We start from the raw sequence: 27,444 nt of genomic DNA, 5'->3' as shown, positions 1-27,444 counted from the left end.
GCGTCTGGGTTTTGATCATTAATCCTAAGCGTCCTCCCGAGCCTTTGGAAATATTCTGGTGCAAGCCCCCTTCTGGTTGGACAAAATTAAATGTGGATGGTAGCTCCATGGGCAACCCTGGCAGGGTTGGCGCAGGTGGAGTTATTCGGAACGACCTTGGGGCTGTGATTGGTTCCTTTAAGAAATTTATTGGGATTCAATCAAACTATGTAGCAAAATTTCAAGCTTTGATCGTAGGTATCCTTATGGCTAAAGACCTGAGAGTTTCGTGTTTTTGGATTGAGTCAGACTCTGCGGCGGTGGTGGTGGCAGTTCAAGCTAGGTCCATTCCATGGTTTGTCTCTCAACAATGGATCTCCCTAGAGACTTTCTTGCTTTCCATTTCCTGGAAGATTTCCCACTGTTTTAGAGAAGCTAACAGTATAGCTGATTTTTTGGCTTGGGATGCGGCAAAATCAGAATCATCTGAATATAATGCTCAGCTCCTGAAGCACATTTGGGATGAGATAGCTCATGACGCCGACTCTAGGCCTAGATTTCGGTTTTAATTTTTTTCTGCATTTTTTTCTATTGATGACAATGCCGAAGGTGGGGAAATATGTGGTCTTCAATATGTAATTGTTTGTCATCTTTTTTTTTCTTCTCTCTTTAATATATTTGAATCTTTAGCAAAAAAAAAATGTGGTTGTTGTGGTAGTAGTGGAGACTAGCGAAGAGGGTGCCAATCGTTGTGAAGGGCCGGTGGTGTAAAGTAATGTTTGGGGTATAATTGAAAATATAAAATTAGTTACTCGAAATATAATTTCACCAACATTGGATAACCTAGATATAATTTCTCCAAACATTTGGTACCCCAAACTTTCATATGTGGCAAATTTAAACCATGGCTGTACTACTACTGTATGTACGTTGTTGGTGATGAATTGGTTTGCAGTTCGCAGTGAATGTTTGATTCCTAATTTGTATACCTTACTTGGGGTTCTTCCACGTGGAATTACCAAAAAGGATCCACATGGATTTGTTGTTCCACATAGAAGGCTTATTGGGATTAATTTCTCAGCTGATTTGCAACAATGCGTTTCCAACAGGCAACAAGCCAAGCAGCAAATCAAGGCATTCCCAACAGGCAACGAGCCAAGCTCTTGCTCCATTTGATTATTCTAATTTTTTAAGTATAAATTTGATCATGGCCAAACTTATCTTAGTTTATATGGAGAAAATCACAAAAAATAAAAAAGGTTGATCTTTTACAGATTTTTTTCTTCTAAGGTCTGCTTATTATTGGTTCATATACTAGGGACCCATCGAAGAATCAAGGAAGGACCCAGAGAGGTGCTAGGATGGGACCTAAGAGGGCCACTTGAAAGAGTATATAGTGGGGTTAATAGAGGTTCCTTTTCTGGATGCACTAAAGGGACTTGATCCATTGAGTCAATGACCAAGTCCTTGAGCAATATCTGACATAGTTTTAAAACAGGATTGATACTGATTTAGATAGCTAGGTGTCAAAATATAACTAAAACCATTTACTTGGCCGTTTATGATCGAATCGAACTGCACCATATAAAATCGTTCTGATTCTAGTTATCTAGATCATTTTCCAGATTTGGTTCAAAACCACAAAACTGATAGTTAACCGCTACCAATGGTGTTACCGTGTTTCACTATTTTGATAGGTCTCTACCAAAAATAGGAAAAATGTGTTTTGATGGGTTATTTCTATATTTGATTCTTTGTGTTTTGATGTGATACAAATTATGAAATAATATATTTAATTTTTGTCTTTATCCTTTACCAATGACAATTACATATCCCATCATCTTCTCATTGCAAGTCTCTGACTTCAACTTTCAATTTCAACTCTTCGAAACACACAGAGCTATATCTTCTACTTTCTCTTACTCTCCCATTTCCCTACTTCCTAATCCCTTTTTTTTTTTCCCGTAAAGACTTCCCAATCCCTCTCTGATCCCTAATGTGAACCAAATGTACGGCATTACAAATTGAATTTGCAAACCTTTTTCTAAATTCAACATTATAAACCGCATACAAACTGATAATGAACCGGATAACAAAAATCGATTAGAAACTGTTAAAACCAAAGTTGGATAAGAGCAATTCTGATTTCAGCATACTCCTATCTGGTTCGGGCTTGGTTTCACATTATCACAAGATAAATTGAACCGAAATCAAAACAAATAATCGAAATCGCACCATTTGACACCCCTAGATTTATCTCTATTCTTTATATTAAAAAAAAAAAAAAGATTTTTATTACATTTTTACCCTTATGTTGTACCAATGGTTTGGTATCAAAGCAATCAAGACTTGGGATCAGTCTCAATCGATACAGGTCCAATCCAGGTAATTTCACGATACTAATCTTTTTTTTTCTTTTTTCTTTTTCTAATGACGGATATCCAAGCCTTCGGCCTGACTAGTCCCGTGGGCCCATACTGCCCCCACAACTGCAATAATTGAAGCCAATAAATTCAACCCTGTAAACTGTATTGGCACTTTTCAATGCATGTAACTGGATTCATGTGGTTGACCCCATTTAGTTGGGACAAGCTAAGTTATTATTATATAGATTGTATTATTATGCTACTTAATTTCTGACTACATTATCAATAAAGACATGAGTTTTATCACTTGAAATGAGAAATAAATGGGTGGATTTTTTGTTTTTGTTCTTTGGGAGGTGGGAAAGTTTGGGGGAGGAACAAGGGGCTGGGAACATGGTTTTAGGTATCGAAATTGAATCAATCATGATAGATATCGATACTTGATTGATTTACAATGATCAATATCATATATGTATCAGAACAGGTAAAGGCAAAATGGTCCAAAGAAATTCTATATCAGAATTTTTAAGAATAAAATGATCTGATCCAACTTGATATATATGTATCGATATCAATATCAATGGTGATCAATACCATGCAGTAAAATCATGGTTGAGATGTGGGACTTGATGTACGTGGCGTAATGAAGCCCTAGGAAGTCTTCTAGTTTCATGTGTTAATAAATACTATTAAATGCCAACCTACATGTTTGTCATTTGTGGGATTGAACAAGTCGGTGCCTAGACATAGAGTTCAATTATTGGTAGGGCCAAAGTGTATGTTAGCCTTAGCACGATAGGCACTCATTTATTATCAATAGTGATTTAAGAATTGCAAAGCATTTATTATCATTGAAGAGATTCAAGACATGAGTTTTCCACCCCTCCCCCTGAGATGAGTTTTCCACCCCACCCCCTGAGATTCCATTCCCCTGGCTGCTGTCAGGGGTTGTAGCTACATGTTGCAATCAAGTAGAAGCCAAGTTTTGATCGTGAGGAGGTACCCAACACTCCTCAAGATCATAGTGGAGAAATACGTCATGTGACGAACCATACTTGAACACGTAAACTTGTAGAAGGAAGAAAGGCTGGTCATTGTAACAGTAATAGAAAAGAAAGATACATGATTAGAAGTGATATAGTTGCAAAGCATAGAATGGAAGTAAATTTGAAAAGGCATTTACACTATGAACACTTATCGTTCTCTAAAAAAATAAGGAAAAAACCATCAAGAAAATACTTAAAGTAGGACAAAATCAGCACAACAAACCTCAATCTCAATTGGTCTCACACTCTTCCTATCGTAGACATTTCAGCACACTGCAAAGAACAAAATAAACTATTCATCAAGATAACACTAAAGTTGGATGCATCAGAACAAGCAAAGGACAATTAGAATTTTTTATAGCAATGGAAGTACTATTACCTTAGAAACCCCTGCAACGACAGCCAATTGGGATTATCTAGAAGAAAGTTGGCATGCGAGATTCCTTTTCTGAAGCTGGAGTTCTCTGTTCAGGTACCACAACTCAACTACTTCTATATTAATCTGATTATATGAGCCAACGTGAGTCATGCCAAGTCAGGGGTGGGATGCTTATGTCGAAGATATTTCCTTTTGTCCCCTTGTATCTTTTTTCACAATCTTTGTTCTTCTTCCAAGAACCACTACACAACTACCAGTTTTATGTCTTTCTAAGAGGTTTCTTCTTTACAGGGGCATCATAGCCATAAAATGCTTGCCTTCTAAAAACATATCCTGATTATATAACAATCACAGTCAACATTCAAAAGATAAGGTGCATTGGAAATGAATATTACAAAGACCCTCACATTCAATAAACAACCAAATTGAAAAAAAATAAAAAAATAAAAAAAATAAAAAAAACATTATAATAAAAAAATGAACAAAGTTGTGCAAACTGAAGAAAAAAGATTTGGGCTTTACCAGAGTATTCATGTCCCCAACTTTGTTGTGGTGATCAAATTCTGGTGGCTACTTCCGAGAAACATAAACCAAACATGGCAATTTATTTCCTTCAGTATCATGAATACCATTTTGTCCAAGAAATATCTGTTGCACAAGTCATATGTTGAGAAACAAAGGAACCAGTATGGATCCCAACTACTTTAGCATTTTATTGTCCTTAAATGTAGTTTAGTTTTGAAAAAAAAATGCCTCATAAGAAGACATTTAAAGATGGCAGATTTTGTGTATAAATGCACTACAAGGACATAAACATGTTTATCAAATATTATACAAATTGGATCCCCCGTCCAAGCACCAAAAGAGTGACGAAATGATACTAAGCCAAACAACATTCTCATGAAAAATACATTCTAGATTAACTATGGTATTTTAACACATATCAACCAACTAGAAAGGCATACTCTTAACAACTCTCTTACTATTAATGGTACTCAGATCATGTTATTGTAAATAGAATAGCACCTTAGTTGGATGATCCAATATATTGATCCCTGGCCATGGTGTTTCATCTTGCATAGTTCAACCCTCCTTGGAAACCTTCTGTGCCATGAAAACTGACCCATTTTCTTCATATTCCCTCATTTTGCAACAATATCATGTACAACCAAAATTTGAGTATGTCACTACAAAAGAAAAGTGGTAGAATGTTAACACATAATTGTCTAGTGAAGTGAAAAGAGAACCCCTTGGAGCCAATTGTCACTACAACATGAGGCTGAAACAAAAGAACCTTTGTGGCTTCCTTCAACTTCACTTCTAAGTTCCAAATTAAGAAAGAGATCATGATGAGTTAAATTGACATTAGGAAAACCTCATTTGGTAAAATTAAAATAAATAACTACCAATGCTAAGTGTATATTTTAACATAGAGAAATCATAATTACAAATGTTTTCAGAAAAGATTTAGATTTTTTTTTCTATATTTTTTCTTTCATTCTTAATACATATACTTTGTCAACCTTAAGCAAAAAACAAAAAAGAAAAAAAGGGAAAATTATGCCCCCTCCCCTATAGTTTGTCGAAATTACATGTGGGTCCAAGAGTTTGAACAATTTACGTCCCCTTCCCTATCATTGACCGTGTGAACGTGCTCTTAGTTTTATAGAGAAAAAGACCGTATTACCCCCTTTAGTGGGAAAGTTTTTAAATAAGGTGACCATTATACCCTTTTATAATCTCTTATACCCAAAACACTCAAATCATCCCTAACACATAACCGTTGGAGAAGTTTTGGGGAAAACATGTCTGCAAATCGCCCCCATCTGCTCTATTCCTTCTTCTTCACCCATGGCACTACGAGTCCCATTTCACCACAAGTTTCCTGTAAGTTGGAGGCTTCACCGCGAGCAACCCACAAGTATTGAACCCCACTGATGTGCAACCCCATTGCAATTTCATGCATTTGTGTAGCGGACACAGGTGAGAAACTACCCAATGAAACATACAAGACAGAATTTTTAGGTTGACAGTCCAACCACTTGAGGTAATCAGGAACATTGCCATTGCTGGTTTCAGATGGTGTGAGTGTGTCTTGAAGTAACATGAAAGGGATGGAGGGACCTATTGGGTAGATGGGTATTGGAAGTATTCCCCTTAAGGTGTCAATTACATGGGCTTGAAGCTCGTAAAAGGAAGTAAATAGAATGAATTGTGCTTTGGTTACCCAAGAGAAGGCTTCTAGTACTCTCTTTAAAATTTCATTCTTGCGAGTGTAAATGGATGGCAGATCTCCAAAGCGTATTGCAGGGATTCCAAGGATGAAGGTAATGATCTCATCTTTCCTTTTCTGTGAAGCAAAAGAAATCAGATTTCCATAATTCTTTCAAACAAATACTTAAAATAGGAAAAAAAAATACTAGAATATATGATTGATACATAGAAAATCTTTTAACAGACCTGAGAATTTTTCAACTGGAACTGGTAAGATGGCCATGAGCAAGAAGGAGGTGATAATGATAAGGCAATGAAAACAGTGACGGTGCCATCGGCCAGAGCAAACTCACCGGAATATTCCTCTGATTTCCTATGGCTACTGCCCATCCCAAGGAAGAGTCAGCTATAATACAAGTTGCACGCGGCTCAGCTTCAATGAACGATTCCTTCCCTTCTTGGTGTTCTTCGCTACCTAAGGTTGAAGATTTGCAGAGCAAGGATTGAAGACCGAGGTTGAAGATGATGAAAGTGAAAGAGGGATTTCCCTCTTTTCTTCGTTTGAAGGGTCTTTTTGTCTCTTCACTTAGTTCCGAGGGCATTTTTGGTATAAAAATGGTGATCTTACCAGCTAAGAGTTTCAAACTCACGGACAATATCACTCAAATATAAGAATCTTTCAAACTTTAGGGGAGGGGGCGTAAATCGTTCAAACCCTTGGACCCACATATAATTTCGACAAACTACAAGGGAGGGGGGGTAATTTTCCAAAAAAAAAAATGTTTTCTAAAAAGAAACACCTCCAAAGAAATAAAGACCAGCTGTGTGGTCTACAATGAGAACTTCAGCCACGCCATCCCTATCAAAAGCCCAGGTTATATAGTTTAAACATTGGATTAAAAGAGGAAAAAAGAAGAAGAAGAAGAAGCAATTAACATAAGGCCAACCTTGAGAACTATTGTTTAATTTTGAATGTATTTTGAAATGAATCGCCTCAATCCCTTGTAGGTCAAATGAATCTTCAATCACAACTATTGCACGTCAATATCATTTAGGTCACCAACAGAAATTGTATGAAAATGTTCCACAAATGATGGTCGTAGAACAAGTAGCTCTTCTAATACTTGATGCATAGTTGGACAGGATTGTGGGTGACTATGTAAACATGCAAGTGCTATTCTCACAACAGAAATCACTTCCTTTGCAACCTTTTGATCCGATGGAAAGGTGAGACATGGGTCTAACATATCCCTTAACAACATCTTTTGGCCAACTAGTGACATTAAAGATGAGATGAGCTCCCTTGGATGCCTTCCCATAATTGTTTCTAGTGCTAGTACTCCGAAACTATATACATCACACTTCTCAGTTATAACCATAGTATAGGCAAGCTCTACAAGGGAAGAAAGAAGAAGGCTTAGTGAAAGTCTATAAATAAGACATCAAATAAGTTTTAAAATAGTAACAAGAAAATATAATATATTTAAAATGATGGATATGGCAGAGAAATGTATGGACTCATAGGTGTCAATTTTAAAGATCAAATTCAAATTTTTACCCTCTGTCCATGCATCTCTCAATAATCCATACCGCCCCCTCTACGTCATCTCTATGATCATGAATATTTTAATGCTTCATTTATCCACTGGCAAACTCCTTGAGGTTAAACTTCACATATGAACAAGAGAACGTGGGGTCTACCTCTCCACAAAAATTTTCAATCCCATTCAATAGGAAACTTGGCTAAAAAAATAGTAGTTGATTTAAATGAATTTCTCTCTACGGTTTTGGAGGAAACTTGTGGCCCATACTTCTTCATTACTAGTGAGTATTGTGGCTTTTGACATTAGCAACCCTATCTATACATGTTTTTTATAGGTAAAACATTGTTTATTTCCTACTCACATTAGCAGATAAATTTTATCATTTCCAAATAGGAGTGGGGGGAACCTAATCCACTTGTCCACAAACATTACATCCCCATTTGACATGCTATATGGTAGGAATATAGTCTTGTCAAATAACTCTCTAGATGGGGCCACCTAGAAATTCTGGTCCTTTTAGCCAGTGCTAAAAATTTTATGGATATATTGTCTACATCACCATCTACTCCTATTGTAACTTAACTTATATGTCTTTAACCCGTCAAATGTAAAGGTAAAGCATAGCAAAATGATATATCAATTTTGGCAAGCTTGGTGTAATGGTAGAAAATAAAGAGTAAACATTAAATGCACATTCGGCCAATAATGTAGAGATCCTCAAAGTAGAGATTACTAAGAATTCTACATAAAGACTGCCACCCACCCCCCCCCCCCCCCCCAACTCGCACCCACCCCCCCCCCCCAAAAAAAAAAAAAAAGGAAGAAGTAAATCCGAGTGGTTGTTTTTATGTCTGTAGATAAGGCTCATGTGCCTTCTACCAGACTCACCAGATGTATTTTCATTTTTTTCTCTTTGTTTAAATAAATTTAAAATTAAGGGTGGCCTAAAGTACATATGGTGCTCCAACCATATGTACTTTTTCTTCATTAATAAAATTCTATAGGGTTAGCCTCGATTCCTATTACTTTGGGCATTCAAAAAGAATTTTAGTTATTGTAACATTTTTTTGTAATTCAATAGGAAAGCGCAGTCGTGCTAGGGATATCTATTTTCTATATAATAATTTGAAAAAAACATATAATTTACCACAAGATAATAAGGTGACTTACAGAATGTAGTTGGCTTCTTTTTCACTCCAAATGAGTAATTTCAGTATTCTATATTTCCCCTCCCCTTCAAAATTTTGAAATTCCTTTAGTTAATTTACAAAAATGTTTTGCCCAGTTTCTCTATGACACCAAGAAATTCAAGGGGATATAAGCAATTTACAATATTCTTTAGTTTCTTTATTAAATGAGTCAATTAAATAAAATATTTTAATCATCCTAATTTATAAATGCATTAGCTTAAGTAAAAAATAAAAAATCTAAAGGGTATTTACAGATGGAAAATTTAAAGATTTATTATGTAACATATAAATATCATAACAATAGGACATGGGAACATTCATCCTACTATTAGAAATGATTTTATTTTTTAATCAAAGTTTTTGTGATTGTGTACTAAATCTTTCAAAGTTTGGAAAACATATTTTTTTTCCAAAATATAATAATTCTGCTACATTTAGACGATGAGATACAAACATCTTTTATATATATATATATATATATATATATATTTCAATGGCATAATCTAGCAAAAAAGTCATAAGTTTTAAATACTAAAGTGAATAAAGAAATCTTAAAAAACAATAATAACATAGTATATAGTAGGGACAAATTTACATACCTAGAGCAATATACCCATGAGTTCCTTTAAGTGATGTCCAATTAGATGAGTCTTGTTTTAATAGTCTTGCAATGCCAAAATCAGATACCCGAGCCTCAAGTTCCAAGTCCAAAAATATATTTGTGCTTGAAATATCCCGATGAATTATTGGTGGAATACAATCATTATGCAAGTAAGACAAAGCATTAGCCACACTTTTGTCTAATTTACTCTTTTCAACCAATCCAACTCCATAACCTCAACTTGATTGCTCAAGATGCGTGCTAAGCTGCCTTTTTCCATGCACTCATAAATAAGAAACATGCATCGTGGATGGGAGAAAAACCCATAAAGTTTGACAATGTTCTATGCCTTATTTCTGTTAGTATACGTATCTCATTCCCAAAGCTTTCATCATTAACTATAATTGTCTCACCTTCCAAAGGATGGAACTTCTTCAAAGCTACAACATGGCCAGTATGTAGCACTGCTTTGTAAACATTCCCAAAAGTTCCAGTTCCAATGCAATATTTGGAATCAAAATTCTCTGTTACTTGAATAATATCCTCGTAAGAAATCTGGCCATCGAAATTCCATATTGAAAATATATTGCCATGATTTCTTGTTGTTGCTTCCATATTTCCTTCTTTTGCCTTTTTTCGCAAGAGGTAGAAAACACTGATAATTGCAAGTGCTAGGAATACAATTCCTATCAAAGAAGCAATGATGGATATGACGACTTTGTGTCCATTTTTTTGGATCCCTTCCTTGTAAGAGATCGATTGCAGGGAAGTAGACCTTGAAGTTCTCCACATAACCCTTTATTGTTTATAAATGCTTGAGGTGAAGAAGCATTTCTAAAAACCCTATTGTTAGGAACAACACCCTCTAACTCATTGTAGGATAGATCAAGAGATACTAAGCTAACCATATTTTCAAGAGAAAAAGGTATTGAGTCTGTGATCATATTATGGGATAAGTTCAAAATTTCCAGCATCATCAACTTTGCAAGCTCATGCGGTATCGATCCACTAATTGAGTTATGACTAAGGTCCAATTGAACTTGTAGGGATACAAGATCACCAATTTGAGATGTAATGCTTCCATTCAATGAATTATAGCTTAAATTTAATGACAACAATTTGGATCATTGACCAAGTTGTGTCGGGATTGATCCAATCAAGCAGTTTGCCGATAGATCTAGATGGTCCAAATTGATTAACTTGCCGATTTCAACTGGTACATGCCCTGAAATTTGGTTGTCATTTAAACACAAAAGGAGCAATGTAGATAAGTTACCAAGTTCCCTTGGTATTTCTCCAGCAAGTTTGTTGGAAGAAAGATCAAGTTCTCCAAGTTGAGTTAACTGACCAACCTCAAGTGGTATCTTCCCACTAATATTATTTCCAGAAATCTTCAGAACGGACAAATTCTTACATTTTCCCCAATTTGGTGACAACTCTCCATATAGTCTGCTGTGACTTGTATCAATGTAATAAAGATGTAGATGTACACCAAAATTGTCAGTTATAGTTCCTACTAATCGGTTGTTGTCAAGTTGAACTCTCATTAAACTTGTGCAATTTCTAAAGTCAGGAATAGGACCCATGAGATTATTGTTAGAAACTGAAAATTGTTGAAGTGATCGCTCATGGCATATTTGTTGCAGTAAGCTTCCAGATAAGACATTGTCGAACAACTCAAATTCTACAATAGATGCTTGGCTACCAAAGTCTTGAGGTATTGCACCAGATAATTGATTCGAATTCAAATAGAGGAACTCTAGTCTAGTTAAATTAGACAGACAATGAGGGATTGGACCAATGAGGCTGTTTTTAGATAGCTCCAAGTGAATAAGATTTTTCAAATCTCCGATGTCAGAAGGCATTGGACCAGATAATTGATTGTCGTACAAATAGAGGCTCTTCAGTCTAGTTAAATTAGCTAGAGAATAAGGATTGGACCACTGAGTTTGTTTTGTTGTAATGCCAAGTCAATCAGATTTTTCATATTCCTAATTTCTAGAGGCACCAGACCAGATAATTGATTGCCAAACAGATAGAGGGTCTCTAGTCTAGTTAAATTAGACAGAGAATTAGGGATTGGACCACTGAGGGTGTTTTCAGATAGCCCCAAGTCAATCAGATTTTTCATATCTCTGATTTCAGAAGGCACAGGACCATATAATTGATTCGAATACAAATAGAGGGTCTCTAGTCTACGTAAATTAGACAGAGAATGAGGGATTGAACCAATGAGCTTGTTTGTCCCTAGTTCCAACCCAACCAAATTTTTTAGATTTCCCATTGCGGAAGGTATTGGACCACTGAGTTCATTATCATGCAGGTATAGATATTCAAGTTGGTTAAATTAGCTAGGACAAAGGGGATCATACCAGTGAATTTATTCCAGCCTATTGATAAGCCAACTAGATTTTGCATATTCCCTATTTCTACAGGGATCGAGCCACTTATTTCATTGCTAAAGAGGTTTAAGTCACGGAGGCTGCTTAAATTACTCAAGGGAGGCAGAACGCCGGAAAGATTATTATTGGAGAGATCGAGGTGGGTGAGTTTCGAGAGGCTATCAATATGCACTGGTATGGTTCCTGTGAGTCCATTGCCACTGAGATCGAGACTGAAGAGATTGGGAAAGGAAGAGAAGGTGAAGTTGTGAAGCGTACCTTGCAGCTCCAGTCCTGGAAGGCTAATCTCAACCACGCTGGTTCCGGCTTTGTTACAAGTTATACCAAACCAGTTGCAGCAGGGGATTGGTGCTGAGGATGATGATGTAAGCTTCCAAGAATGGAGAGCAGGGACAGAGTAGTTTTGGAGAGTGGAAACACCCAGACTGGCACAGGAAACACCCAGGCTGGACATGGTGCGAAAATGCCATATATGCTCTTACGCACCCTCCTGTTGGCCTGCAAGTCTAGCGTTCCTATTTCAGACCAGCAAGGTTCTGTTGCCCATATGATTATGAGAACCCTAGCCACTTCCGCAACCATTGTGCTAGTGCATAGGCCAATGGGAGGCCACGTTGATGCATTTGGGACCATGGTGCAGTGCCATCGTATTGTGCTCGTTTGTGTAGCTAGGACTAGACAAACACAAGCAGACAAAGTTATTTTCTCATATATGTATATATATATATATACACACACACACATACATATATAGATTTAACAATATATATATACACATATGGGGAGGTCTTTCCAGTGGGAGATTGTAGTTCTCGAAGACTGATTCCTTCAAGAAAGCAAGAAGAAAGTGATGTCTTCGCCCCTAAGTCGAGGGAATCATCAACCACAACTGGATTTAAAGTACATGTAACTTTTTTATCCTAACTTACATAGAATTCATTATTTCAACTGTTATCATCATGTGATAAAGTATCATACAACCGTTATGTTGTCTGCATCCTCACGTGATATAGTATCATGCAGCCGTTATGTTGTCCTAATCATCATTTGATATAGCATCATACAACAATTATGCTGCCCATATTCCCTTATAGCATAGAGATAATTTTTATCACTTCATATGGATAATTGAACCAATTTGTAGTCACATGCACTTTGCTAACCAAGTTTAGGAACATTTAGCACAACCAGCAAGACACTAATCTTGTTAATCGAGATGGAAAAGGGAGTAATTACATTAGGTTTAGGAAAAAATTTAACCAAGGAACCTTAAATTTAAATTCAGGAACTATAAATCAAAATTATGAGAAATGGAAAAACAAGAAAAGACAATAATTGGAATATTAGAACAGGAGTAGCTTGTGAAATAAGTAGTTCATTATCGTCTTTTCGAGATCAAATATTCTACTATGCTGCTATGAAGAGAAAACTACAATATAAAACAAAGTGTAGAGCTACGTTTCAGCCACATCATTTTGGAGAGTGGTAATATAATGATCATCAATCTCCTTAAGTGGATTACTAGTGTCTCTCCTTGGAGGATCGCTCACATCATCGATGACTATCTCACCTTACCCTCAGATCTATTTTAAGCACACTTTTCGGCAAGGGAACACTGTTGCAGACTCCCTTGCTAATTTTGGATCTCATAGTTGTGCTTCTCACTTTTAATCCCCCCAACTTTTCAGCTCCCTTCTTTCTTGCTGACTTGGCTGGCATTTATATGCCTCGTTCTGTATCTAATGGTGCTTCTGTTCTTTTAATATAATTTATTTCTTGCATGAAAATAAAAAAGTAGAGCTCAACATGAGTCATTACCCATTAGGCAACTCCATATCCTACCCAGCGAGATTGCACCAACTATTTATTGGAAAAAATAACAATTTTCCACTTGTGTACAAGTTAATGGAGTTCCACAATGATAACAAAAATATATATATAAAGTAATGACGCTGAAACAAATCAACTCAATCTACAAATGCACACCATTTTTAACGTGGAAAACTCTTTCAAGACGAAAGGGAAAAAACCACGGGACCTCGTCCAGGAAAAAACTTTCACTATAATAGTAAAGAGGTTACAAGATCTCCTCTCTAGACAATATAGAGGCTACCAAAATATCAAGAGAAAAAATTACATCTTGGGTTACAAAGAAACTCACCAAACAAAGGTGGATTCACAAAATTATAGTACCGTCACCTTCAAACATGTCATTAAAAAATACAGAAAAGACTCAGTACCTTTCTTTCTTTCCTTGACAGAGAGAACACCGTCATGCCACAACCCAATACAAGATAACGCCTTCTCTTCCATCTTTCCTCCCCTCTTTCGTCCTCACAAAGACCAAAGTAAAAAAGAGATCTCACAAGAAGACAGCTTCATGGTTTGAGAATCAGAAATATATTTACCTTTATACATTACCCTCTCACTCCCCCACTTTTATATAGAAACAGAAAGAGAGAGAGTTTAGTCAGTAAACAACTTGCATACACAATCCATATGCAGATCTCCAAAGAAGTCTCACCACCTAACCTTCAGTGTACGGGTGAAAGAGGACTCTTAGGCAGCCTTAACTCTTGTGTGCCCCCTTCCTTCCAACACTACTATGACAAGGAATATATAGTGTTTGAATTAAAAGACTAAAATGAAAATTAAATTTCCATGGAAAGGAAAATAATAATTGTTAAGGTACCTCCTTAATTCCCACACAAAAGATCGAGTGACCACAAATACGAGAATTGCAGAACATGAGACAACCCCAACATCAAGCCCAGGAATATATGAACAATGGTAGGCACTTCCAGCGGCTAGAAAGCTCTGCATGACAATAAGCTGAAAGTGCAGCTGCTATTCCCTGCTAGGAGGAAGGAAATATTGAGAGAAGGATAAAAAAGGAACATAAATTCAATGTCAAGCAAGATATGCAAATAAGCCAACACTGAAAAATTATAAATATCACTCACTGTTTCCCCCTTCAACCGAAACTTCTTTCCTCTGTTTTTTAATAATTTGTCCTCTTTTTTTAATTCACTATCACACAAAGCAAACGATTAGGACAATGTCTACTTCAGAGCATAGTATAATATGAAGTATCAAAGATGTAAAACCAACATTGTACTGTTGAATGGAACAAAGAGAGTGAAAGGAGAGATATTCAGTGTTTATATCCTCTGAAGTATATGTTGGTCTATTATATATTCCTTCTCCATGTTTCCATTGCCTTCTAAACAAGAGAAGGGAATAGTTTGTTACCCCATTGATAGGAGACGCGCCTCATTTGACATAAGCAAAACATTAGGGAGACATCAGCCATTTCCTACCGGGGATATCCTTCAATTCCTGTGGAGGAGGGATACTGGAGCACTAGAGATGACTGTTTTACCGGCAGCCAGCTAATCAATTAGGGTCCTCTGAATCTTTTTTTTTTCTTTTTTTTACAGAATCAATGATAAGGAAGGTAGTCCATTGAAAACCTCCTTTGGGAGATTTAACTAAATTTATAGTTAATTGATGTTCTTGAGGCAATCCAGGGAAATCAGGAATTTGAGCTGTTTTATTAGACTTTAAGATAGTACCATGTTGGGTGTTTGCTGCAAGAGAGAATTATTGACTGAGATATAGCTGAAGAAGATTCAACAAATGACACTGGATTGGTCAGGAATACAAGGGAGGAACCTTTGCACTATATTCAGCTTATAATATTCACTGCAATGGCAGTGAATCTCATTTTTATGTGATCCAAAGCAAATTCTGTACTAAGTTGACTCTGTTCTTAGTAGATATAGTCATAAACATCCAATCAGTAAGCTTTTCCTTTGCAACTCTGAAATGAAGGTGATTGAATATGTAGGTCAATTTCAATTTTGGCATCTTCTTACCAATGGCATCTCGAACACCATTTTTTCCAAGAAATACCTGCTACACAAGTCATATATTAGAGAAAAAATGGAACAATATTTTTTTCTAGCTAAAGGTCAGCAAAAGATTCTATTAATAATAGATTAGGATGTACAAAAGATTAAAATCTATGCATACCTAAGTGGGAAAAAATACAGAATTGATTTAACACTCCACCTTCGGCATGGCCATCAACAAAACTTAAGACAACCAAAGAAAACTCATATGACTCATGTACCTTTGGCATAGCCATCAGCCGAACCATGAGTATCACATGGATGATGCAGTTTTCCAACTGTCAAAGATAACAAATGGATAATCAACCTTCAAATAAATGCAGATATAAACGAAACCAGTACTAATCCTAACTATTTTAATTAGAATTTTCTCGTCCTTAAATGTAGTTTAGTTTCAAGAAAAATGTTGCATAAGCAGGAATTTTAAAGATGTCACATTGTTTGTATATATGCACCATAAGAACATATACCTATTTTTAGTCATAGATATACACGGCCAACTGCAAACATAAGTGTGAGGCATCTCGTGTATCAAATAGTCACAGTCCAGGATCTCATAACCATGAGCTACGTGGCACACATACACGAAACCATGGGCTAGATGGCACACACGATGAAACATGGGTTACGTGGTACATCACATCACAACTCATCCCATCCTATATGGGCCATTCTGCTGGCTAAGAGAGGAACATAAACATACATGTATGCCTCATCTAACACCTAACCCCCTATTGGAAAGGATTATAATCATGTCATACAGTCATTCATATAAATAATGTATAAAATCAATTATAAGATCAAAAAAAAAATACATTTATAAAGTATTCTATATAATCATAGCATAAATTCATATTCTTTTAAGAAATGTCTATGTCTATATATATATATAATTGCTAATGGTCAGCAAAATAGAATTGAAAGAAAAAATATGTACAGAGAATACATCCAACATCCCCAAACGGAACAAATACAAAGCAGTTACTTTAATTCTCCACCACCAATAAATCTATATCTTGGGTGCTGCAAAAAGTCCCACTTTATGTCATTGAAAATAAATGCTGGACCTGAATCCCAAGTTTCTGATCTATAGAACTTTACAACATGTTTCGCAAACAAACAACAATACAATTGATTTCTCGGAATAATATAACATAAGTAAACATATTTATAAATACATATGTGGATCATGTCAAGTTCCACTTACATGTCAATCAATTAACTCGAAAATTTCAGCTGGGGTTTCACTCACTTCAGGGCACTACTACCTATACAAGCATACAACAATGCCTTAGGGTTCTATTCCATATAGAGAGTCCAACTAAATCTAACCCTGAACATTTTCCATTCATAGTTACAAATTCTTTCAATACATATGTCCAATTACAATTTATAAACAATAAAACCAATTTAAAATCCTATAGCCAAATAATGGTTAAAGTCCAACTGATATATCTTCTTCTTTCTTTTACTCCAAGACAAAACACAGTTCCCTCTCTCCTTTCTTTCTTCTCCTAAATTTTCTTTTTCTTTTCTTCTCCATTTATTCCTTCTTTTTAGGATAGTACACACACCTCTCTCCCTCTCTAGAGGTTTCCCTTTCTGCCTCTCCTTCTCCCTATTTGGTCTCTGGCTCTCTCCTTATTTTCTTTCCTTCTTTCTTTTTTTTGCTAAAAGTCAGCAATTGAATTAATAAAAAGAAGGAAAGAGATATACAATACCACTTCAAAACCCTGCTTCACCTTTGGCATGGCCATCAGCAAAACAGAGCTTCGAAGGCAAAAAAATCAAGGCTCTTTAGAAAACTGCTTTACCTTCGGCATAGCCATCAGCAAAAACAGAAATCTAAAGCCAGCAAATAGGAATAAAAATAAATAAAAAAATACAGAATTGAAACTTACCTAAAGTGAACCTCTTTTACAATAAATACGTCTCTCCCTCTCCTTCTCCTCTCTTTCTTCTGCTGCGGAAGTCGCAACTGACTTCCTCTTTTTTTTATCCAGCCTCAGAACACCTTACAACCTTGAATTATTCATATTCCCTCTGTATCCAAAAAATGATACATTAGATAAGCTTGATAGACAAGATAACTAAAGCATAAGATAAGGAACATGATAATCCGACAACATAACATTTCCTCATTTACAATAATATCTTATACAACCAAATTGAGCCTATGTTACTATGGAAGAGAAGTGGCAGGCGAAAAAGGAACCCCTTGGAATCAATCATCACTACAACATGAGGCTGAAACAAAAAGGCAGCCTTTGCGGCTTCCTTCAACTTTAACTACCACTTCCAAGTTCCAAAATAAGAAAAAGATTAGACTGACTTAAATTGACAAAAGAAAAACCTCATTTAGTAAGATTAAAATCATATAACTAATAATTCTAAGCATACGTATTAAAATAGATAAATCATAATTACAAAAGTTTTCAGAAAAGAATCACCTCCAAAGAAATAAAGATCGGCTCTATGGTCTACACAGTGAGGACTTTAGCCATGCCATCCCTATCAAAAGCCCAAAAGGATGATATAGTTTTGGAATGAAATGGATTGATAACCATGAAATTAACAAAATGCTAACCTTGAGATTTATTGTTTAATTTTGATTGTGGTCTTAAACAAATCGTGTCAGTCCCCTGTTGGTCAAATGAGCCGTCGATCATAATTATTGTATTTCAATAGCATTTAGGTCACCTACAGTAATTGTATGAAAATTCTCCACAAATGATGGTTGGAGAAAAAGTAGCTTTTTTGATACTTGATGCATATTTGGGTGGGAATGTGGGTGATTGCGTAAACATGCAAGTGCTATTCTCACAATAGAAACCACATCCTTTGCAACATTTTGGTCTGATGGAAAGGTGAGGCATGGGTCTAACATGTCCCTTAGTAGAATCTTTTGGCCAACTAATGATGTTAAGGATGAGATGAGCTCCCTTGGATGCTTTCCCATAATTGTTTCTAATGCCACTACTCCGAAACTATATACATCACACTTCTCAGTTAAAGCCATGGTGTATGCAAGCTCTGCAAGGTCAGAAAAGAAAGAGGCTGAGTGAAAATGTATAAATAGGACAACAAATACATTTTAATAGAAACAAGAAACTGCAATATATTTTAAATGACGAATATGGAAGAGCATGGTCTGCACTCATCAATTATCAATTTTAAACTCAAATTTAGTTATGGGGAAGTGTTTCCTAGGCGGGGAGCCTGGTCACTGCGTGTGCACATACTAGGGCCAATGGGAGCACGCGAGAAAGCATCAATAAGGCATCATTTTGTATTTCATGGGGGATAGAGCAGTCATTTCACCCCCATGTGTCTGGGCACAGGGGCCATGCTCCCCGTGCCCCCCCCCGGAACAGAAACCACTTTCCCTTAAGTTATTTACCTTGTATCTATGCACCTCTTGGTATCCATGCACCCTCTCTGTAATCATAAAACTTTTAATAATTCATTTTGCCACCAAGAAAACTCTGTGAGGCTGAAACATCAAATGTGAATAAGAGACTTGGGATCTACCTCTCCACAAAATTTGGGGCCCATCCAATAAAGTATATGGCTAAAAAGTGTGGCTCATATAGAGATGTCCTCTCTATGGCTTTGGAAGAAACTTGTGCCCAATATTTCTCCCTTAATATTGAGCATTGTGGCCTTTTAATATATATATATATATATATATTTATGCACTATGCCTAGTGAATATATATATATATTTATGCACTTGCCACTTGGCAAGACATGGGTTAGTCCATGTGAAATATTTTGTACTCATTCTAATTTATATAATGCATTAACTTAAGTAAAAAAGAATCTAAATGGTATTTACTGATGGAAAATTTAATAATTTCTCATGTAACATATAAATAACAAACAATAGGACATGGCAATATTCATCCTATTATTCAAAAATGACTGTAATTAAAAGAAAATAAAATAGAATTTTTTAATCAAAGTCCCATGATTGTGAACTAAATCTTTCAAAGTTCAAACATTATATTTTTCACTATAATAATTTGATGCTCCCCTTGGACTTGAAGGTATAAGATGCAAACACATTATCTTTTCCTTTTTCAATACTAAGATGGAAAATACTTTAATGGCCCAATTCAGTAAAAATAAAGAAACCTCAAACTACAATAAAAAAAATTTAGTATATAGCATTGAAAATTTTAAATACCTGGAGCAATATATCCATGAGTTCCTTTAAGTGACGTCCAATTAGATGAGTCTGGCTTTAATAATCTTGCAATGCCAAAATCAGATACATGAGCCTCAAGGTCCAAGTCCAGCAATATATTTTTGCTTGAAATATCCCGATGAATTATTGGGGGAATGCAATCATGATGCAAGTAAGACAAAGCATTGGCCACACTTTTGATGGCATTTACTCTTTTCTGCCAATCAAACTCAATAGCCTCTGCTTGATTGCTTAAGATACGTGCTATGCTTCCTTTTTCCATGTACTCATAAACAAGAAACATGCATCGCGGATGAAAGCAGAATCCATAAAGTTTGACTATGTTTCGATGACTTATTTCTATTAACACACGAATCTCATTCCCAAAGCTTTCATCATCAACTATCATCTCACCTTCCAACGGATGGAACTTCTTCAAGGCGACTACATGGCCAGTAGGTAACACTGCTTTGTAAACACTCCCATAAGTTCCAATTCCAATGCAATATTTGGCATCAAAATCCTCTGTTGCTTGAATAATGTCCTCATAAGCAATCTTTCCATCAAAATTCCATATTGAAAATACATTTCCATGGTTTCTTCTTGCCTGTTCTATATTCTCCTTTTTCACTTTTTTTCGCAAGAGGAAGAAAATGCCGATAATTGCAAATATTAGGAACACAATTCCTATAAAAGAAGCAACGATGGATATGACAACTTTATATCCATTTTTTGTCAATCCTTTGCTTGTAAGAGATGGATTGCAAGGAAGTAGACCTTGAAGTTCACCACATAACCCCTTATTGTTTCTAAATGCTTGAGGTGAAGAAGCATTTCTAAAAACCCTAGTGTTGGGAACAACACCCTCTAACTCATTGTAGGATAGATCAAGAGATACTAAGCTAACCATATTTTCAAGAGAAAAAGGTATTGAGCCTGTGATCATATTATGGGATAAGTTCAAAATTTCCAGCATCATCAACTTTGCAAGCTCAGGTGGTATCGATCCACTAATTGAGTTATGACTAAGGTCCAATTGAATTTGTAAGGATACTAGATCACCAATTTGAGATGGAATGCTTCCATTCAATGAATTCCAGCTCAAATTTAATGACAGCAATTTGGAGCATTGACCAAGCTGAACTGAGATTGATCCAATTAACCTGTTTGCCGAGAGGTCAAGAAGCACCAAATTGATTAATTTACCAATTTCAACTGGTACATGCCCTGAAATATGGTTGCCACTTAAATTCAAGTGTAACAAAGTGGATAAACTACCCAATTCCATTGGTATCTCACCAATAAGTTTGTTGAAAGAAAGGTCAAGTAGTCCAAGTCGTGTTAACTGACCAATTTCGTGTGGTATCTTTCCACTAATATTGTTTCCAGAAATCTTTAGAAATGTCAAATTCTTACATTTTCCCCAATTTGGTGACAACTCTCCATATAGTCTGTTGTGACTCATATCAATGTAATAAAGATGTGGATGTACACCAAAACTGTCAGTTATATTTCCTACAAATTGGTTGTTTTCAAGTCGAACTCTACTTAAACTTGGGCAATTTCTTAAGTCTGGAATAGGACCTGTAAGACTATTGTTCTCAACCGAAAATCTTTGAAGTGATCTCCCTTTGCATATTTGTTGAGGTAAGCTTCCAGATAAGAGGTTGTCGGACAACTGGAATTTTACAATAAATGCTTGGCTACCAAAATCTTGAGCTATGACACCAGATAATTGATTGCCATACAAAGAGAGGATCTTCAATCTAGTTAAATTAGACAGGGAATGAGGGATTGGACCACTGAGGTTGTTTTGATATAGCTCCAAGTCAATCAAATTTTTCATATCTCCGATTTCAGAAGGCATTGGACCAGATAATTGATTAGAATCAAAATAGAGGGTCTCTAGTCTAGTTAAATTAGACAGAGAATGAGGGATTGGACCACTGAGGTTGTTTTGAGATAGCCACAAGTCAATCAAATTTTTCATATCTCCGATTTCAGAAGGCATTGGACCAGATAATTGATTGTCGTACAAATGGAGACTCTTCAGTCTAGTTAAATTAGCCAGAGAATAAGGGATTGGACCATTGAGGTTGTTTTGTTGTAATGCCAAGTCAACCAGATTTTTCATATCTCCGATTTCAGAAGGCATTGGACCAGATAATTGATTCGAATACAAATAGAGGGTCTCTAGTCTAGTTAAATTAGACAGAGAATGAGGGATTGAACCACTCAGGTTGTTTTCAAATAGCCACAAGTCAATCAGATTTTTCATATCTCTGATTACAGAAGGCATTGGACCAGATAATTGATTCGAATCCAAATCGAGGAACTCTAGTCTAGTTAAATTAGACAGAGAATGAGGGATTGGACCACTGAGGTTGTTTTGAGATAGCCACAAGTCAATCAAATTTTTCATATCTCCGATTTCAGAAGGCATTGGACCAGATAATTGATTGTCGTACAAATGGAGACTCTTTAGTCTAGTTAAATTAGCCAGAGAATAAGGGATTGGACCACTGAGGTTGTTTTGTTGTAATGCCAAGTCAACCAGATTTTTCATATCTCCGATTTCAGAAGGCATTGGACCAGATAATTGATTCGAATACAAATAGAGGGTCTCTAGTCTAGTTAAATTAGGCAGAGAATGAGGGATTGGACCACTCAGGTTGTTTTCAAATAGCCACAAGTCAATCAGATTTTTCATATCTCTGATTTCAGAAGGCATTGGACCAGATAATTGATTCGAATCCAAATCGAGGAACTCTAGTCTAGTTAAATTAGACAGAGAATGAGGGATTGGACCACTGAGGTTGTTTTGAGATAGCTCCAAGTCAACCAGATTTTTCATATCTCCGACTTTAGAAGGCATTGGACCAGATAATTGATTGTTGTACAAATGGAGGCTCTTCAGTCTAGTTAAATTAGCCAAAGAATGAGGGATTGGACCACTGAATTTGTTTTTTTGTAGTGCCAAGTGAACCAGATTTTTCATATCTCCAATTTCAGAAGGCATTGGACCAGATAATTGATTGCCATGCAAATAGAGGGTCTCTAGTCTAGTTAAATTAGCCAGAGAATTAGGGATTGGATCACTGAGGTTGTTTGTATCTAGGCCCAACATAACCAAATTTACCAGATTTCCCATTGCGTAAGGTATTGGACCGCTGAGTTCATTGCCACTGAGATCGAGGTGGGTGATCAGTTTGGAGAGTCTACCAATTTGATCTGGTATGGGTCCTGTGAGTCCATTGAGGCTGAGATTGAGAAGGAAGAGATTGGGAAAGGAAGAGAAGGTGAAGTTGTGAAGCGTACCTTGCAGCTCCAGTCCTGGAAGGCTAATCTCAACCACGCTGGTTCGGGCTTTGTTACAAGTTATACCAAACCAGTTGCAGCAGGGGATTGGTGCTGAGGATGATGATGTAAGCTTCCAAGAACGGAGAGCAGGGACAGAGTAGTTTTGGAGAGTGGCTTTCCATTTGAGTAGAGCCTCTGTTTCACTTGATGACGACTGAGAGGAAGAGACCCCTAATCCATTACCAAACGATGGTGGGGGGAGGGGAAGATCATACCTCCAACCCTAACCCTCGCTTTGTGAGCGTAGATCCCTGCAAGCCCCATTATAGAATTATCACAAAACTTCAATAAAAAATCTTTTAATTTAATAGTACAACCAAAATAAGGGTGTTAACCTGTCAGGCCTAAATGGCTTGACCGATTTTCCCCTCTGCATCGTGACCAACCATTTGATTAATCGCTCCATCGATCAGTTTCAAGCTTGAATCGGGCTAGATGGGCCTTATACAGGCTGCTGGGCCCCTTCACTCTAAACGAGCTATATGAAAAATTAGTCTCTAAAATAGGGTTGAAGAGGGAATACTAATAAAATGGGCCTTATGAGGCCTTAAGAAGTCCTTAGAAGGTCCTATTAAGTAAGTTAATAATTGAATATTTTAAAATGTTCTACTAAGTTAGTCTTCATAGTCTTCAAAAATAAAATAGTCTTTATGGTCTGAGAGTAGTGGAATAGATATTTCAAATAGTCGTGTTAAAGGGGCCGGGATTTGGTGGGTGCATAATCGGTCAGTTCCAGATGGGTGACTGGCGCTAGGAACAACCGATTGTAATTGAGCTGGGTCGACTCAAGCTTTCCTTAATAGGTCTGCCGGTGTGAGTTTGGAATTGCCACCTTTAAACCAAATTTATGTCAAGTAAGAGTTTGAAGAACTTCCAACGCCATACCACATCCTTCTCATTCGATGAGTACTTAAACAACTGATTGGAAACCATCCAAGCCTTTACTGAGCTACCATTTTCCGACATGACTCAATCCCTTGAAAAAACCTTCTAGCATTTGCCTCCACCTCATCTCCTACCACCATTATCAATCCCTAAAAATAAATAAATAAATAATAAAAAAATGGTATCCAGTTCTTCAGTGGAAAACTTAGGACTAAACTCTTTTCTTAAGTAATTAACATAATCATATTGCTGAAGCCATTGTATTAATGTCATTTTCTTAATAGACAAATTGTTGCTGGTTTAAGTTATTCATGATTCAAGCACAAACGACGGTTCTTAACTTCTTATTGCTTGCACCCCTGGAACCACCAACCACATGAAAAAAAATAAATAAATAAATAAATTATTGGCAAAACTTCTGATCTGTATATTAAGATATTGATATTATTGATTTCTTGTGGGTTGGGGATGGGGGATCGAGGAATTGCACTTCCTGATGCCCTATGATAAGCTCAACAATGCACCTTCTGTTACACCTAATCCTTCTTATATAAATGATGCCAAAGGTAGCGACACTTCGAAGACCACTGAAAAGATCCTTAAATATGAAATGACTAGATCATTTTTTTCGGTTAAGAATGACTTAGAAGTCTTTTTTCTTAGTAATATGAATGACCAAGTTATGTTGAGGTTTGAAGGTGAATCAAAGGACTATCTCGACGAGGAGTGTATATTAAGTATTCATAGAGGTTGAACTTATAATCAAAAAAAAAGAAAGAAGAAAGCTACCTGTTTGTATGTGTCTATACTTAATTAAACATATGTTGGTGATAAAAGATTGTGGAGTGATCCCATGATTGGATTTTTGAATTAATAATCATACTCTTGGGCTTGGGGTATAAGGAGATGAGAACGAAGCCACGAATGAGGGTCCTAATTAGAACGAAGACTCGATCTCAACCGAAGAAGTAGAATCACAGTTACAATCATAGTCCCCATATCATTGCAAGATTGCAACAAGGCATTCCCAATGGACTATGGGTCAAGTTGTTCCATTTGATTATTCTAATTTTTGAAGTAGAAATTTGATCATTGCCAAACTTATCTTAGTTTACATGGAGAAAATCACAAAAAGATAAAAAGATAAAAGGTTGATCTTTTACAGTTTTTTTGTTTTTTGTTTTTTTTTTTTCTTTTTTTTCAAGGGCCTGCCTATTAGGGGCCATACAAGAAACCCACGGAAGAATCAAAGGACCCAGTAAGGGGAAAAGATGGAGACTTAAGAGGACCATACATTTTTTGGAAAACTGGAAAGAGTATATAGTGGGGCTAATGGAATTGCCTATTCTAGATGCACCAGGGGAACTTGATCCACAAAGGCATTGACCAAGTCCCTAGGAAATCACCAACATCATTATAAAACTTGGGATCGGTCTTGACTAATACTGATTCGGAATACTCGGGGTGGGAATATAACTGAAACCATTTATTGGAACCAGAATCAACCGTTTATGATCGAATCAAACCTCACCATATAAATATGACCTGATTCTGGTTTTGTAGGTCAATTTCTCGGTTTGCTTTGATTTAGAACGCAAAATCGATGATTAACCGCTACCAATGGTGTTATCATGTTAACGCGTTTTACTGTGTTGATGGACCAACCAAAAATAATTAAAAAATGTGTTTTAATGGGTTACTTCTATATTTGATGGGATACAAGTTGTGAAATAACATATTTAATTTTTGTCTTTTTTTTTTAACCAATACAATTATAAATCCCATCACTTCTCAATACAAATTGAATTTGATAACTATTTTTTAAAATCGACATTATAAACCGCTTGTAAACCAATTATAAACCGAGTAACAAAAACTGATTAGAAACTGATAATACCAAAATCGGATAAAAATGATTCTGATTTCAGATATTATTAACGAAAAAGAATTGGTTTGAGACTTTATTATTATATCTTTGTCCCGGCACTCCCCTGGAGTGTAGTGTTTCCCCATGAGGCCACCCAAAAGTAGTCCGCTGGTGTCCTTTTAGAATTGTGCCATTCCATTTAGATCAACGAATCCCCAACATTTTGGACCATTGTGATTCAATACTCTCTCTCTCTCCAAAAAATTTTTTTTCCTTTCTCTCCTCATTAAGTTGGCACTATCTAACAAAATTGATCCAACCTTGTAATCATTAGTCAAAATATCATCCCAAAGCCCTTTCTCATATATAGTATGCAACTTAGAATTCAATTCTATCTTGATTTCTCCATTTGAATTAAAGAAAAAAAAAAAACGTTACTTTAGATTATATTCTTCTTCCAAGAAATTCGATCCGCTAAAATCTCAATCCAACCCGCTTACTTGACTCTACACTTAAATAAAAAAGGCACGAAAAGACCATGCTGTCCCAACCCAATTCTTCAACATGGCATTGGCATATGCACTGGTGTAATGTCAACACAATTGGGTACTGTGTGTTTTCGTTTGTCGTTCTGAAGAGATCATTCCTTTTGTATGAATGCTAATTTATTCCTTACCAAAAAAAAATATATTGATTTTTATAATTTATATTGTATGTATTGGAATCAATTATACATACATACCATTATGTTGTCATCTTGATTGATATTTTATAGAGAGGCCAGGTGATATCTTGTGTTTTGAAGTCCTATCGATAACACACGAAAACAATTCAGTCTCTATTGTCACATTTACTTGTTGCGGACTTTTGAAGTGTTCATAAACTGTGTGGGACCTTTGGTCGTGAGGTTTTGGAAGAGAGAGAGAGAGAGACTTCGTTCCATTGGTTTTAGTTTCTTTATCTTATTAAATGCTATCTCTATATTCTTTGATGTGGACGAGGAGGGGCTGGCTGCAGGGGATCAATCTCCATTTCTAGATTCTACTTCAGACAATTAATCAATTTCTGAATTTCTTTCCTTCCATTGGTTCCATTTTTTTTTTTCAACTTGTCCAGTGTCAGTGACCTGACCCAAACCCATCCATCTCCATCCCCATGATAGGTATGTAGAAACTGCATTAACTGCCTATAACCATGAATTCGGATATTTAGAGGTATGGAGAACCCTAGCCAAATACACTTCTTGACTTTTTTGAAATTTGTAGATGCATAGAGAGTGAGATAAGGGATCTTTATTTTGGATTTTGATAATACGTTTTATTCAGTATTAGTTTCTCAACCATTTGCTATATTGGAGCTTCTCCCCCCACGACCCGACCCCCAAACAAGGAAATCTTGTGTTTGACGCAGCAACGAGTAGTATTTTGCTGTTCCGTTTGGAGCAGCGCATCAACAACATTCTGGACCTTCGGACCCGAGCAGTTAAAAGATTAAAAAAAAAAAAAAAA

The 27,444-nt window shown here is 36.2% G+C and overlaps 1 protein-coding gene across 23 annotated transcripts; it reads right to left on the bottom strand.

The window, feature by feature from the left end:
• Positions 1-13,743: 13,743 nt before the first annotated feature.
• On the bottom strand, positions 13,744-23,363 carry LOC122067716 (probable leucine-rich repeat receptor-like protein kinase At1g35710; the record flags this gene model as incomplete). Of its 23 annotated transcripts, none has more annotated exon segments than XR_006136844.1 (9): positions 13,744-14,046; positions 14,130-14,157; positions 14,254-14,324; positions 14,414-14,575; positions 14,685-14,751; positions 15,600-15,913; positions 17,537-17,678; positions 18,086-18,668; positions 19,825-23,363. XR_006136844.1 is itself a non-coding variant. In XM_042631555.1 (2 exon segments), coding segments are annotated over 2 exon segments (3,901 nt in total), but the record flags the coding sequence as incomplete, so codon positions are not given.
• Positions 23,364-27,444: the final 4,081 nt, after the last annotated feature.

Source organism: Macadamia integrifolia, unplaced genomic scaffold, assembly GCF_013358625.1.
Source record: "Macadamia integrifolia cultivar HAES 741 unplaced genomic scaffold, SCU_Mint_v3 scaffold3080, whole genome shotgun sequence".
In the NCBI taxonomy this organism is placed as follows: domain Eukaryota; kingdom Viridiplantae; phylum Streptophyta; class Magnoliopsida; order Proteales; family Proteaceae; genus Macadamia; species Macadamia integrifolia.
Note: the sequence above shows the minus strand (reverse complement) of the source record. Positions and strands in the feature narration are given on the sequence as shown.